This window comes from Emys orbicularis, chromosome 8 (assembly GCF_028017835.1).
Source record: "Emys orbicularis isolate rEmyOrb1 chromosome 8, rEmyOrb1.hap1, whole genome shotgun sequence".
Lineage (NCBI taxonomy): Eukaryota > Metazoa > Chordata > Testudines > Emydidae > Emys > Emys orbicularis.
In genome coordinates, this window is record NC_088690.1 from 8,934,013 (window position 1) to 8,946,571 (window position 12,559).

The window sequence follows — 12,559 nt, forward strand, 5'->3', positions numbered from 1 at the left end:
ACACTCTCTGAAACAGCCCTCTGGTTTCTTTCTTCTGATCTCACTTTTTTGTTTCCTTTCTTTTCTTTTGTCTCCTCTTTCTTCTTTCATGTCCTTGCAAGACAGCAAGAGAGAAAGAGAGGAGAGAATCAGCTGGAGAACTCAGGTGAAGCCTTCATGCTTCTCAGGTGAGGAGGCAAACAAAACTGGAAGGTGGGGGTCTGGGTGAGGCTTATATAATCAGGGACAGGCCCTTCAGAAAAGTCTTTACCTCTTCCCTGCCCTGGTAGTGGCATCAAAATGCTGTCTGTCTCTTATTCCACTGTTAGGTTGGGGGTGGCATACTGGCCATATGCCAGCAAATAATCAGTAAATTCCTAATGGGCCATGTGCCAACACATACTCAGCAGAGATCATCTCCCACACACGACATCCCTCCCCCAATGTGACTCCTAAATTGATGGCTGGAGGTGGCAGGCGCAGGAACCAGCCCTACTACCTTTTTGCTAGTTGAGAGCCCAACCCTTCCAAGTAAGGTCAGTTATGGCCAGAATCTAGCTATGTTGTGCCATTTGAGCAAAGCAAAGGAGCTAGATCAGAATGCGTATCTGGTCCAAAGAAATACTGCATACAAACACTAGGAGAACTCCTGCTAGTTTTCATTCTCTCTGTGGTTCTTGGTTGAATGATGGGACATTGGATGGGGAAGGCCAGGGCTCTGTGGTGGCACTAAGCAATCTCAGTCTCAGGTGCTTGGCTAGTTGGTTTTGCTCACATGCTCTAGGTTTTACTGATTGCCATATGTGGTGTTTGGAAGGAATTTTCCCCTAGGTCGATTGGCAATGACCTTGGGAGTTTTCATCTTCCTCCAGAGCATGAGGGTGCGGTCATGTGTCAGGGTTATCTGATTATATCTCCCATTAATAATTTCCCTGCCTCAGGCACTGGGGCACCTTGGTTCCTCTTATTCTCTGCCTGTGGCATGTAATAGTCTAGTCTCCGTGGGCTGTAATACTTTGGTCTAATTTTGGTTGTTGGGTGTAGTGTGCATGTGCTGGTGGCCTGTGATATACAAGAGGTCCCTTGTAGCCTTAAACTCTGATTCTATGCCTCTATGCAAAAATCTCACAGTATTATATATTTGTATACATGCCAAGCCAGAATTTGGATAATTGCAGTTAAAATAGCAAAAACTTTCCCCCAACTTCTAAAGACTCCAAGAGGTATGAAAGGGCATTGTCTTTACACTGTCATGTTTCATTCTTAATTGCCAAATATAGTATGATACAATGCAAATGTTAATACATAGACACACATACTCCTTGGATAAAAATCAGTCCCTGTAAATATTTCGGCTTAATATCTGTTCCAATTCCTCAACCCCAAGAGATAAAATTATAGGTACCAGACAGTTTGTACTAATATTATACAGTTATAGCTTCATGTTTTCTGCATCTGGCCATTTCCATGGCACATAATGACCATCTCATTATCCATCTCTATTCTGTTATATTATAGTTTATTATAAAAGAGACTGAATTATTGTCTTAGCATTTAACACTGTATTACAAAGACACTCCCATCTGATGGCCAGATCATTCATTTTTTTATTTTATAATACACAACATGGTTGATGCCCAGTCTCTTTCTTTACTCTTTCTCTACTCACTAAACAATATTCACTTCACAGAAAATGAATGCAAAAAGCTGGTATTAATGACTGAATCAAGCACTAAAAATAACTGAAAATTCAAGAAGTTTAGGTGGTTCCCACAATGTTATCTCTGACGTATTGCACATCCTATGCTTTTATGATATATATTGATAATTATACCATAACATAGTTTTAAAAAAATGTTTGCATTGCAACTTTAAAGTTCTTTTAAAGTAATTAAGAAGGAAAAGCCAGAGCCAAAGGATGGTCATGCAATGGTCATGCAATGCTGTACCTGGTATGTTCACATTATAGCCTTCAAATATATGATCATACATTATATTTCTATAGGACACCAGCTTTGTTAAAGATAAAATTCAACCCTCGTCAGAGGGCCAGTGCAAGCCCTTAAAATAGGGGTGTTTAATTTCTGGAAGATATTCTGAAGACCATTAAAACATTCTTAGATATCACACTTCCTGAGTAGATTTTTTTGGTTCTTTTTTGTATCTTATGTTAACAGTCTGGTTTTCAAGTTGGTTTCTCAGTGGCGCTTTGTTTTGTCTGTATAGGATTCTTACTATTAAGTTTTTATGGCTGGTTAATGCCATTCTGAACTAAGGTGATTTTCATTCAGCTTCTCTCCATTAGTTCAAAGTACAAAAATCACAATGAATAGCTGCTATGTCCTCTTCTTTAGCTGCAGTTTGACTCTGACATGAGTTCACTGCTGTCCATGTTTATCTAATTTATAGAACTTGTTTTGAGATAGAAGCCCCAATTTTACATGTTTAAATCCACACAAGTTAGGGGCCCAGCCCTACAAACATTTTGTATGCAAACAGTCCCATCATTGCCCATTACAAGAGTAAAGAGGACTAATTGTGTGAAGAAGAAACTGCAACACATGACATTTACCTAATTCTTCTCCCATAGAACTCAATGGTACAACTCCCATTGACTTCGTGGGAACAGTCCAAAGCTGAGTGCTTTTGAAAATCCCCACCCTAGATGTTTAATTAGATCATAGAAACACTATTTTCAGGTAATTATTCCTTGTTAAGCTTTTGAATTTATCATCAGCTCAGTAGTGAATTAGCTATTTATAGATGTCAAAAAAAAATCACTGAATAAGAAAAGCAACATTTATTTCTGATGTGCTTTGATGAATAAATTAGTACAGAGAGTAACTTTTTATGACTATAACCTTGGAGATCATAGAGTACCCTCAGTCAGTGCATGGAACTCATGCTGACAGAGTGTATGGCAAACAGATTGAGTTATTATAGCATATAGCTTTTAGTGTTTTACATAGAAATACTATAACCAAACATTTGGTCTCTTATGTAAGCCCTATATTGTTTTCCCTAAACAGTTATTGCTTAGAATAAATCTTTAGGATGGGATGTTCAAAAGCACTCTGTGTGGGCCTAAATCTGCTCCCTCTGAAATCAATGATAAAAAGGGTCAGAACGTTGGAGAAGGGTTGTGTCTATTTCTGTGTTTCCATAGTATATAGCATGATTAGTCTTGATCCTCACTTGGGCTCTGCCATAATATAATACAGTGATTTATGGAAGGTCAGATGCATAATTATATTATAATGTTAGTAGTATAATATATACACATATAGCCAGTTTCTTTAATGATAATTTTAGTAGTCCCCTTGAAACTTTCAATATAAATATTTCTTCCTTCTGATTTTCTCTTTTGACCATAGAATTTAATTCCCTTCTAATTTATTAATTTTCCTCAACTAATTTTGTACATCTTAAATTTTCAGTAAAGTATCCATTCAGCAAGTTACAAAGTAGCAGCCGTGTTAGTCTGTATCCGCAAAAAGAACAGGAGTACTTGTGGCACCTTAGAGACTAACAAATTTATTTCAGCATAAGCTTTCGTGGGCTACAGCTCACTTCTTCAGATGCATAGAGTGGAACACACAGACAGAAGATATTTATACATACAGAGAACATGAAAAGGTGGAAGTACGCATACCAATTGTAAGAGGCCAATCAATTGAGATGAGCTATCAGTAGCAGCAGAAGAAAAAACTTAGAAGTGATAATCGAGATGACCCATAGAAGGTGTGAGGAGAACTTAACATGGGAGAAAAAAAATTCAATTAGTGTAATGACCCAACCATTCCCAGTCTCTGTTTAGGCCTAAGTTAATTGTGTCTAATTTGCATATTAATTCGAGTTCAGCAGTCTCTCTTTGGAGTCTGTTTTTGAAGTTTTTTTGTTGCAAAACTGACACCTTCAAGTCTGTCACTGAGTGATTAGAGAGGTTGAAGTGTTCTCCCACTGGCTTTTGAATGTTATGATTCCTGATGTCAGATTTGTGTCCATTTATTCTTTTGCGTAGAGACTGTCCAGTTTGGCCAATGTACATGGCAGAGGGGCATTGCTGGCACATGATGGCATATATCACGTTGGTAGATGTGCAGGTGAACGAGCCCCTGATGGTGTGGCTGACGTGGTTAGGTCCTATGATGGTGTCACTTGAATAGATATGTGGACAGAGCTGGCATTGGGCTTTGTTGCAAGGATAGGTTCCTGGGTTAATGTTTTTGTTGTATGGTGTGCGGTTGCTGGTGAGTATTTGCTTAAGGTTGGGAGGCTGTCTGTAAGCGAGGACTGGTCTGTCTCCCAAGATCTGTGAGAGTGAGGGATCCTCTTTCAGGATAGGTTGTAGATCTTTGATGATGCGCTGGAGAGGTTTCAGTTGGGGGCTGAAGGTGGCGGCTAGTGGCGTTCTGTTATTTTCTTTGTTGGGCCTGTCCTGTAGTAGGTGGCTTCTGGGTACTCTTCTGGCTCTGTCAATCTGTTTTTTCACTTCAGCAGGTGGGTATTGTAGTTTTAAGAATGCTTGATAGAGATCTTGTAGGTGTTTATCTCTGTCTGAGGGATTGGAGCAAATGCGGTTGTATCTTAGAGCTTGGCTGTAGACAATGGATCGTTTGGTGTGACCTGGATGGAAGCTGGAGGCATGTAGGTAAGTATAGCGGTCAGTGGGTTTCCGGTATAGGGTGGTGTTTATGTGACCATCGCTTATTAGCACAGTAGTGTCTAGGAAATGGACCGCTTGTCTGGATTGGTCTAGGCTGAGGTTGATGGTGGGATGGAAATTGTTAAAATCATGATGGAATTAATCGAGGGCTTCTTTTCCATGGGTCCAGATGATGAAGATATCATCAATGTAGTGCAAGTAGAGTAGGGGCGTTAGGGAATGAGAGCTAAGGAAGCATTGTTCTAAGTCAGCCATAAAGATGTTGGCATACATACGCTACATTGATGATATCTTCATCATCTGGACCCATGGAAAAGAAGCCCTCGAATCTCCTCACACCTTCTATGGGTCATCTCGATTATCACTTCAAAGTTTTTTCTTCTGCTACTACTGATAGCTCATCTCAATTGATTGGCCTCTTACAATTGGTATGCGTACTTCCACCTTTTCATGTTCTCTGTATGTATAAATATCTTCTGTCTGTGTGTTCCACTCTATGCATCTGAAGAAGTGAGCTGTAGCCCACGAAAGCTTATGCTGAAATAAATGTGTTAGTCTCTAAGGTGTCACAAGTACTCCTGTTCATTCAGCAAGTGTTTAACTTTCTTCCTTGCCTGAAAGTATCCACATTTGTCAAAGGTACAACAAACAAGTTAATTTTACAACGCAATACATACCTGGTTTAAGCAGGATTTGATTTATTAATCTTTCACTTATTTCTGTGAAAGGTGACATTACCAAACAGATTGCATCCCACTCTTAATAATCTAAGACACAACCACTTTTTTAAAATAAGAACCACATAAACACTACTTTTCAGAAACAGAAGTGCTTGGTTCTCAAAGCCATTTTTATGATCGTTTATAATAGCCTCTCAAATGCACACTAAATTCTAAAGGATCAAAACCACCGTCTCTTCATTCTAAACAGATATCTTGGTGCTAAAAATAAACTCCTGTTGCTCACAGTATAATGCCAAATTAATAAAAAAAGATATAAATGCAGCTCTGTTAATCTATGAACTTTGTAAAAAATGTTGATAGTTGCCTGTGACCTTTATCCAGGGGATGTTTGTCCTATCAACCTTTTTTCCTTGTTTCTCTGACTAAAATGTTACAGATTGATTCTCAGTGTGCTTTATTGCCAGATCCCTCAGAAAACAGAGGCAAGCAAACAAAACCAAAAACAGATAGAAGCTTCCTGTTAGTAGTAAAAGTTCTAAAATATTCCAAAGGAGCAAGTCAGTTAATGATAAAGGCTGGTTAATCTCCTTTACCTAAATTCAGATGGTGCTATCACTAAGCCTAGCCATTGTACATTTTATATACTGTACAGTTTAGAGATTAGCAAGATATAGTTTTGGTACTGTATTTCTCATCTGTTTCTCCACAGATGACAGTCTGTTTTACAAACGGCTTATCTCATGGCTAAGGATATGTAAGTACATGCTAAAAAAGCTGCTGCTAAAAATGACTACGTATATACCGCAGCATGGTAGACATGGTAGTTGTAGCATTGTACTGTATACACACACACACACGTACGTATGAATGTTAAGGAAATTTCACAAGAATAAGCAAGCTTTAAAAATTCAGATTCTTTCATAACAGTTTTGCCCTCTTCTGATGAATGGAACATACAGGAGTACCATTCATAAAATATACACTGCTTGTGTCAAAATGCCTCATGAGGACAATAAAATTTACAGGGATACATATAGATTACGCTTCTCTAAAATACCATATACATGGCTTCTGCAGCATTTCTCTTTTCCAGTAACCCTCTGAGTGCAGGAAACTCAAATGTTATAGTAAGAGAGGTGGCAGTCTGCTTGACTAGGAAGCCAACTATCCATTTAAAACCCATCATGCTGAATGAGATAAAAGAGGAAAATTAGTGACAGTACTGCCACGAAGATGTTTGAAACCTGACATTAAAAATAGAAACATTTAAACCTAGACATAAATTTTCTCTTTGTGTGGTGATGGTTCCATAATATTTTGCCAGGTATCACTGCTTACAAAGAAACATGTGCTGAGATACTGCATTACAAGTGAAGAACCGCCTTTAACCTTGTGGTTCATGCACTCAAGAACCAGGCTGTTTATCATCCTTTATACCTTAATTATGAGGACTTTACCTAGCACTCTCTGGTAGGAGTGAAAGTAACTTAAAGGACTTACCAGTACGCCAGAGTCCTGAGCGGGGCATGGCCTCAACTGGAAGAAGCGTGGCCTCAACCGGAAGGGGCGGGGCCTTGCCAGATTTAAAGGCCCTGGGGCTCTGACTGTGGTTGGGAGCCCCAGGGCCTTTAAATCATCCCGGAGCTACCAGCTGCAGAGGCGGCTGGGAGCCCTGGGGCTCAGGGGCGAATTAAAGGTCCTGGGGCTCTGGCCGCTGCGGGGAGCCCCAGGGCCTTTAAATCACCGACGGAGCTCCGGCAGTGGGGCTTGGGCAGCGCTTTAAAGGGCCTGGGGCCAGAGCTCTGGGACCTTTAAATCCCCGCCCAAGCCCGGCTGCCGGAGCTCCGGCAGTGATTTAAAGGGCCCGGGGCTCCTCGCAGCGCCTGGAGCCCTGGGCCCTTTAAATCACTGCCGGAGAAGCCGGTCCAGTCCCGCATGGCATACCGGCTCTTGCTGGTATACCGGACCGGACAGGCTTACTTTCACCTCTCCTCTCTGGTTATTTAAAATGCAGAACAAAATACAGTGGCTGTCTGAAGACTTAAACAGGTGTCAACCAGATATTTGCCAGCTATAGCTACTATTCTACTGGGAGGAGTTGCTATTCTATAAATACTAATTAGAATTTTGCATGTGATCCTACTGAAATACCTAAGGTGATGAGTGGCCAGTTATTAGTTTTAAAAGATTAGTTCAATTTGAAATACTAATGTCCCCAACGAGACAATGATACGCTGAATAATCAAGACTTATAGCTATTCCCAGCCAAAAGGGAATATTTGCTCATTTCATCATTTAGAAAATCTGCTGTCTTCCGAACAAGTCACTTTTCTATTTTACTTTGAGAAAGTGGTAAAACTTTCTGGAGTCAATGTTATGGTACAGTATACTCAGTGAGTAAGTGTAATTCCATTGCTGCACCTAAAGTTTACTAATAGCTTTCAAGGGCAGAGTTTATAGTGTGAAATCACGAGTAAAAAACAAAATTAGGTTGCAATTAAAAAAAAAACTAGTGAAAAAAAAAGTGATATTACAGCAGGAGATGGACCTAAAATTTTTTTTTTAAAAAGCCCACACACAACCAAAAAACAGAAAAACAACTTCCTACTAATCTTCACGTAAGGTAGGGTCTATATAATTGCAATAGTAATTGCCAGAAAAAGCCATGACACTAATATCTTACTTCAACATTTATAAATTAACAAATCACTTTGAGCCATCTTATTTGACAAGTCACTTTGTATCCCATTGGCTTGAATTACAATCTTGAGTTTCATCATGTTCAATTTGCCATGAAATGTGACTGATGCAACCTGATGTGATATGACGCTGAGTTTCTTCACAGAAACAGTGATTCAATGCAATGAGATTTGACTGATGTAACTGACAGACATACAATTTAATATTAACATATTGTGTGGAAGAAAAACCACCAGAAACTAACCTACTTGGATTTATTCTCCAAATGTTTTATGTTGTAAACATTCAGTCCCGGGTATGCATAATTTGAGGATTGGACTCTGAAGCTGTCAGCAAAAAAGATGTTTTCATCAGTATCTACTCTACTTTTCCCATTTTTTTTTTTTTAAAAAGTCTTCTCCTCCAGGATAGCTGCTTTTTCTTATTCTTCAGCACACCACTGCCTCTTTAAATGGAGAGAGAAGATGGGTGAGGCAATATCTTTTCTTGGACCAACTTCTGTTGGTGAAAGACAAGCTTTTGAGCTACACAGAGCCCATTAGTAGGAATGTCTGACCTTACTTCAACAGAGAAGTATGTGTCAACACCAAAACATTTGTGTCACAGTGAGTGCTCTTTTTACATCAGTAATACTTAACTGAACCTTGATGCTGACTCCATTTAAAGATCTTGCCCTACAGGACAAGAGAATACTGGTCAAAAATGTTGCCTTGTGTTTGACACTCTCCTTCTAGAGCTCTTGGCACTGACTTCTTCCAGTCAAGAATCAAACTTTGAAGGCATCGAGAGGCTTGAAGCCATGTTCACATGACTACATTCAGAACAAAATATCAAGATTCTTCAAAAAAGCTTAATCTCTGGAGGCCTATCCATCCATGATATCCAGACATTGTCTATACACAGAGCCAAATTCTGTCCTGGATGCAACATTAAGATTCTAGTTTAAAACCAGTGGGAAACACTTCCCCCCCCTCCCAAAATTAGCCCATAACTTCAGTTCTTAAAGGTGAGTTATATGCATGCATCTCTTGAACATGTCTTCTATTGTCTCAAAAACAAAACCTTCTGTTAATGATTTGTGACCAAGTGAATTTGGGGAGAATTTCGGTATGGAGCATGCAACTGCATTGGAATCTGCCCAGGCAGTCATAATGAAGATGAAATAATATATTCCCAGTATAGTGTACTTTGTAGGTACACTAGTGAACTCAGTGTTAGCAAATAGCTAGAAGTTTGCTTCTAGAAGTTTGATTTCTTTTACCTTGATTTTAAGAAATCTGCATTGTATCATAGTTTTTTCTAATCTTTTCTGTCTAATACAGTCATCTGCATCATGTCTGTTAAAATGCTGACTTTGAAAACAGTTTAAATCATGTCTACTTCCACCAGTGTTACAGTCTATGGTGATGAATCCTGCACCATGAACCTTTGCAGAGTCCCAATGACCCAACACCTCCTACTAGCCTCAGAATAATTATACCTGGCAGCAAACAGCACAGAACGAATAGGACTGGAAATTATCCCATTCATATTAAAGAACCAGAGCTACCCGAAAGCTGCGTTAGCAACTGTAAGTACTAGTACAACCTGCTCCAACAAAATGAAAACATGGAAAATAATTTTTACAGGTTTCACAAGAATACCATGGAAACTGGTATAGAAATGGCTGTAAAGATGTCTCAAATAATCTGAAAGGAAGACACTCAGCTATAAGAAAGAGCATATTGTATATCAAAGACTGAAGGGTGCATATCCTCCCTTGGTGTGCACACAACTCCCATTAACATTAAAATATAGTAAATCATACTGAGAGGAGAGGAGACCCCAATATCATTTAAGAGTATGAATTGCTGTGCTTCTTCAAAGTACAACAGCATGTTTTCAAACACAGACTATTAGAAAACAAATTATTTCTTTTTAATAGAATTATATTTTTAAAGTAAAAATATATTTCATTGCTAAAGCTGTTTTATATATTGTAAATAGCTCCATAAATTATAGCTAGGATTTCTGAAACACGATTACAGGGCAGCGACAGAACTGCAGGAGAAAGCTGCATAGCGCCTGCTGCCTACACTGTGCCTGGCTCCAGGCAGTGCTATTCATCCCTCACTTTCACGAGAGCAAATACACCCCCAAAATATAAAACATAAAAATAAATAAATCCCTTGGAAAATGCAGGAGAAACAGGTTTTCAGAAATAATGAAGGATTCTATATATTTTTAGACATTTTTACATTGTTTTTTTAAAGAGATTTACACTTTAATTTGAAACCAAAATAAGGAATAACGTATGTAGTAAAGCAACAGCTGATTTCAGGCTGAAATTAACACACACAAAATAACTAGCTTAAAACAGTAGACTTGGTTAGGAAAAAGAGAGAAATTTTGAAAGATGATGAAAATCGCTTACATTTGCTCTGGACCTGACCCAAAATAAGACTCTTTTGGGATAAAATAATAAACACAATTAACATGATTGTAGGTGCAGTAGCTATACACCAAATGATGGTTATTAAATATGTATTGCAGTAGCACCCATCCAGGATTGACCGCATCCTGCTAGGTGCTGCTCAAACACATGGTACGATAGGTTTCCCTTGTCCAGATGAGCTTACAGTCTAATTTAAGGCAAAATTGTCATCTCGGGTGATTAAAATGAAAACATTTCTATAAGAATGCATCTTATGGCAACAAAAACTGAACATTATGGAGGTGGAAATCTTCTAACAGTTGAAATATTTAAGAATGGTAAATGTATAAGAGTCAGATGACTTGCATATGCAGATTGCTCAAACATTTATTTTGAATGACTGTAAAATGTTCTCACTTTGCTGCATTATTAGGGCTAAAGCCAACATCAAGTCGATCCATGTTTCAGAGCACAGGCCACCTCACGCCAGGTCAAGAACTGTTTGTCAAAGCTTAGATTCTTTGTGTAGGCTTCCTCACTGTAGATTCTGGAGGGGCCTCTTAGTTAGACACCAAAGGTAGAATCCTATCCCCACTGAAGTCAATGGGAGTTTTGCTACTGACTTCAGGGTAGCAGCATTTCGCCCAGCTATGCTTCTTTGGCAGTACGACATCACCAGCGGTATGTAGAGACATTGTGCCTGTCCAGGACACAGCAGGCAGAATACCCGATGGAGGAACATATGGAGGGTGATCACCGCAACACACTTCCACAGGCTGTAGCATGCATCTCCCTCTGCCCCTCCCCCACCCCCCAGTTCCATGCTTAGACTGCCAGACACTGCAGAAGGAGATGGGGGCATTGACTTTCCACTCTCTAGGGCATCCAGCACTGCCTGTAGCACTAAAAGCTGCCACCATTTTGTTCTCACAGACTGCGTGTGGCAAGTTTCTGAATGACCCCAGCACATGTGCCTGGGGAGGGTAAGAGCTCTACACAACTTAACATGCTTTGGCAGGGGATGTCAGAATCTGGTTCTGAATGATTAAATAAATTACTCTTCACTTATGGCCTAATTCTGCAATCCAAACTAGGCAAATCTCCTAGCTACTTCTTGGAAGTTTTGTACGTGTAAGGACTCTAAGACAGGCTCATTAGGTTTGCATATTATTAGTAGTAGATATTTTTATTACATGTCATCAAACAAAAGTACTACATCATACGTATGATAATATTTGTGTGTGTGCATTTGTGTGTGTGCATTTTAATGTTGTCTATATTGTATTGTATGCGATCAAGTCATTTCACCTCCTGGTGTCTTTGAAATATGGCATTAGATGAAAAGCATTACTTCACGGATACTCAATGCTGCACCTGAATTAAGGTAAGTGCCAAACAAAACAAAATTCTTCTGCTATTAGCAAAATTTTAGAATGATAATTTACCATTTTGGTCTGCTTGTGGATTTCACCATAGGAGTCATTCCATCACGATAGAGGCTTTTTGTTTTACTGAAGTTGACAATGTTGAAAATTACCCTCTGAAAAACAGAGAAAAAAACCCTCAGTTATAGTAGTTATGAACTACAATCTGTTCTGTATAAAGCTCTCATCTGTACAAAAGCATAAAGTAACTACATACATGCCTACATGATGTTTCATAGATGAAATTCAACACAGACAAGTGCAAAGTACTTCACTTAGAAAGACAATCAATCAAATGCACAGCTATAAAATGGGGAATAATTGATTACATGGCAGTACTGCTGAAAAGGATCTGGGTGTCATAGTGGATCACAAGTTCAATATGAGATGTGATGCAGTTGTGGAAAAAAAGGCTATATCATTTCGGGACATATTAACTTTCTGGAGTTAAGATAAGGTACAGTATACTCAGGGAGCCAATTGTCCTGCTCTAGCTGAGGCCTCACTAGTTCTCAGTGGAGTACTGTGTCCAATTCTGGGTGCCACACTAAGAATGATGTGGACAATCTGGAGAGAGTCCAGAGGAGAGCAACAAAAATGATAAAAGGTTTAGAAAAACTGACCTACGAGAAAAGGTTAAAAAACTAGATATGTTTAGTCTCGAGAAAAGAATACTGAGGGGGACCTGATAGTT

The 12,559-nt window shown here is 39.1% G+C and overlaps 1 protein-coding gene across 1 annotated transcript in view; it reads right to left on the minus strand.

The window, feature by feature from the left end:
• AGBL4 (AGBL carboxypeptidase 4) overlaps positions 1–12,559 on the minus strand; it is a 1,406,728-nt gene that overhangs the window by 1,027,488 nt on the left and 366,681 nt on the right. Inside the window, exon 4 of the mRNA XM_065409275.1 lies at positions 11,887–11,981. Coding sequence (XP_065265347.1) covers positions 11,887–11,981 — 95 coding nt within the window. The remainder of the gene's footprint in view (positions 1–11,886; positions 11,982–12,559) is intronic.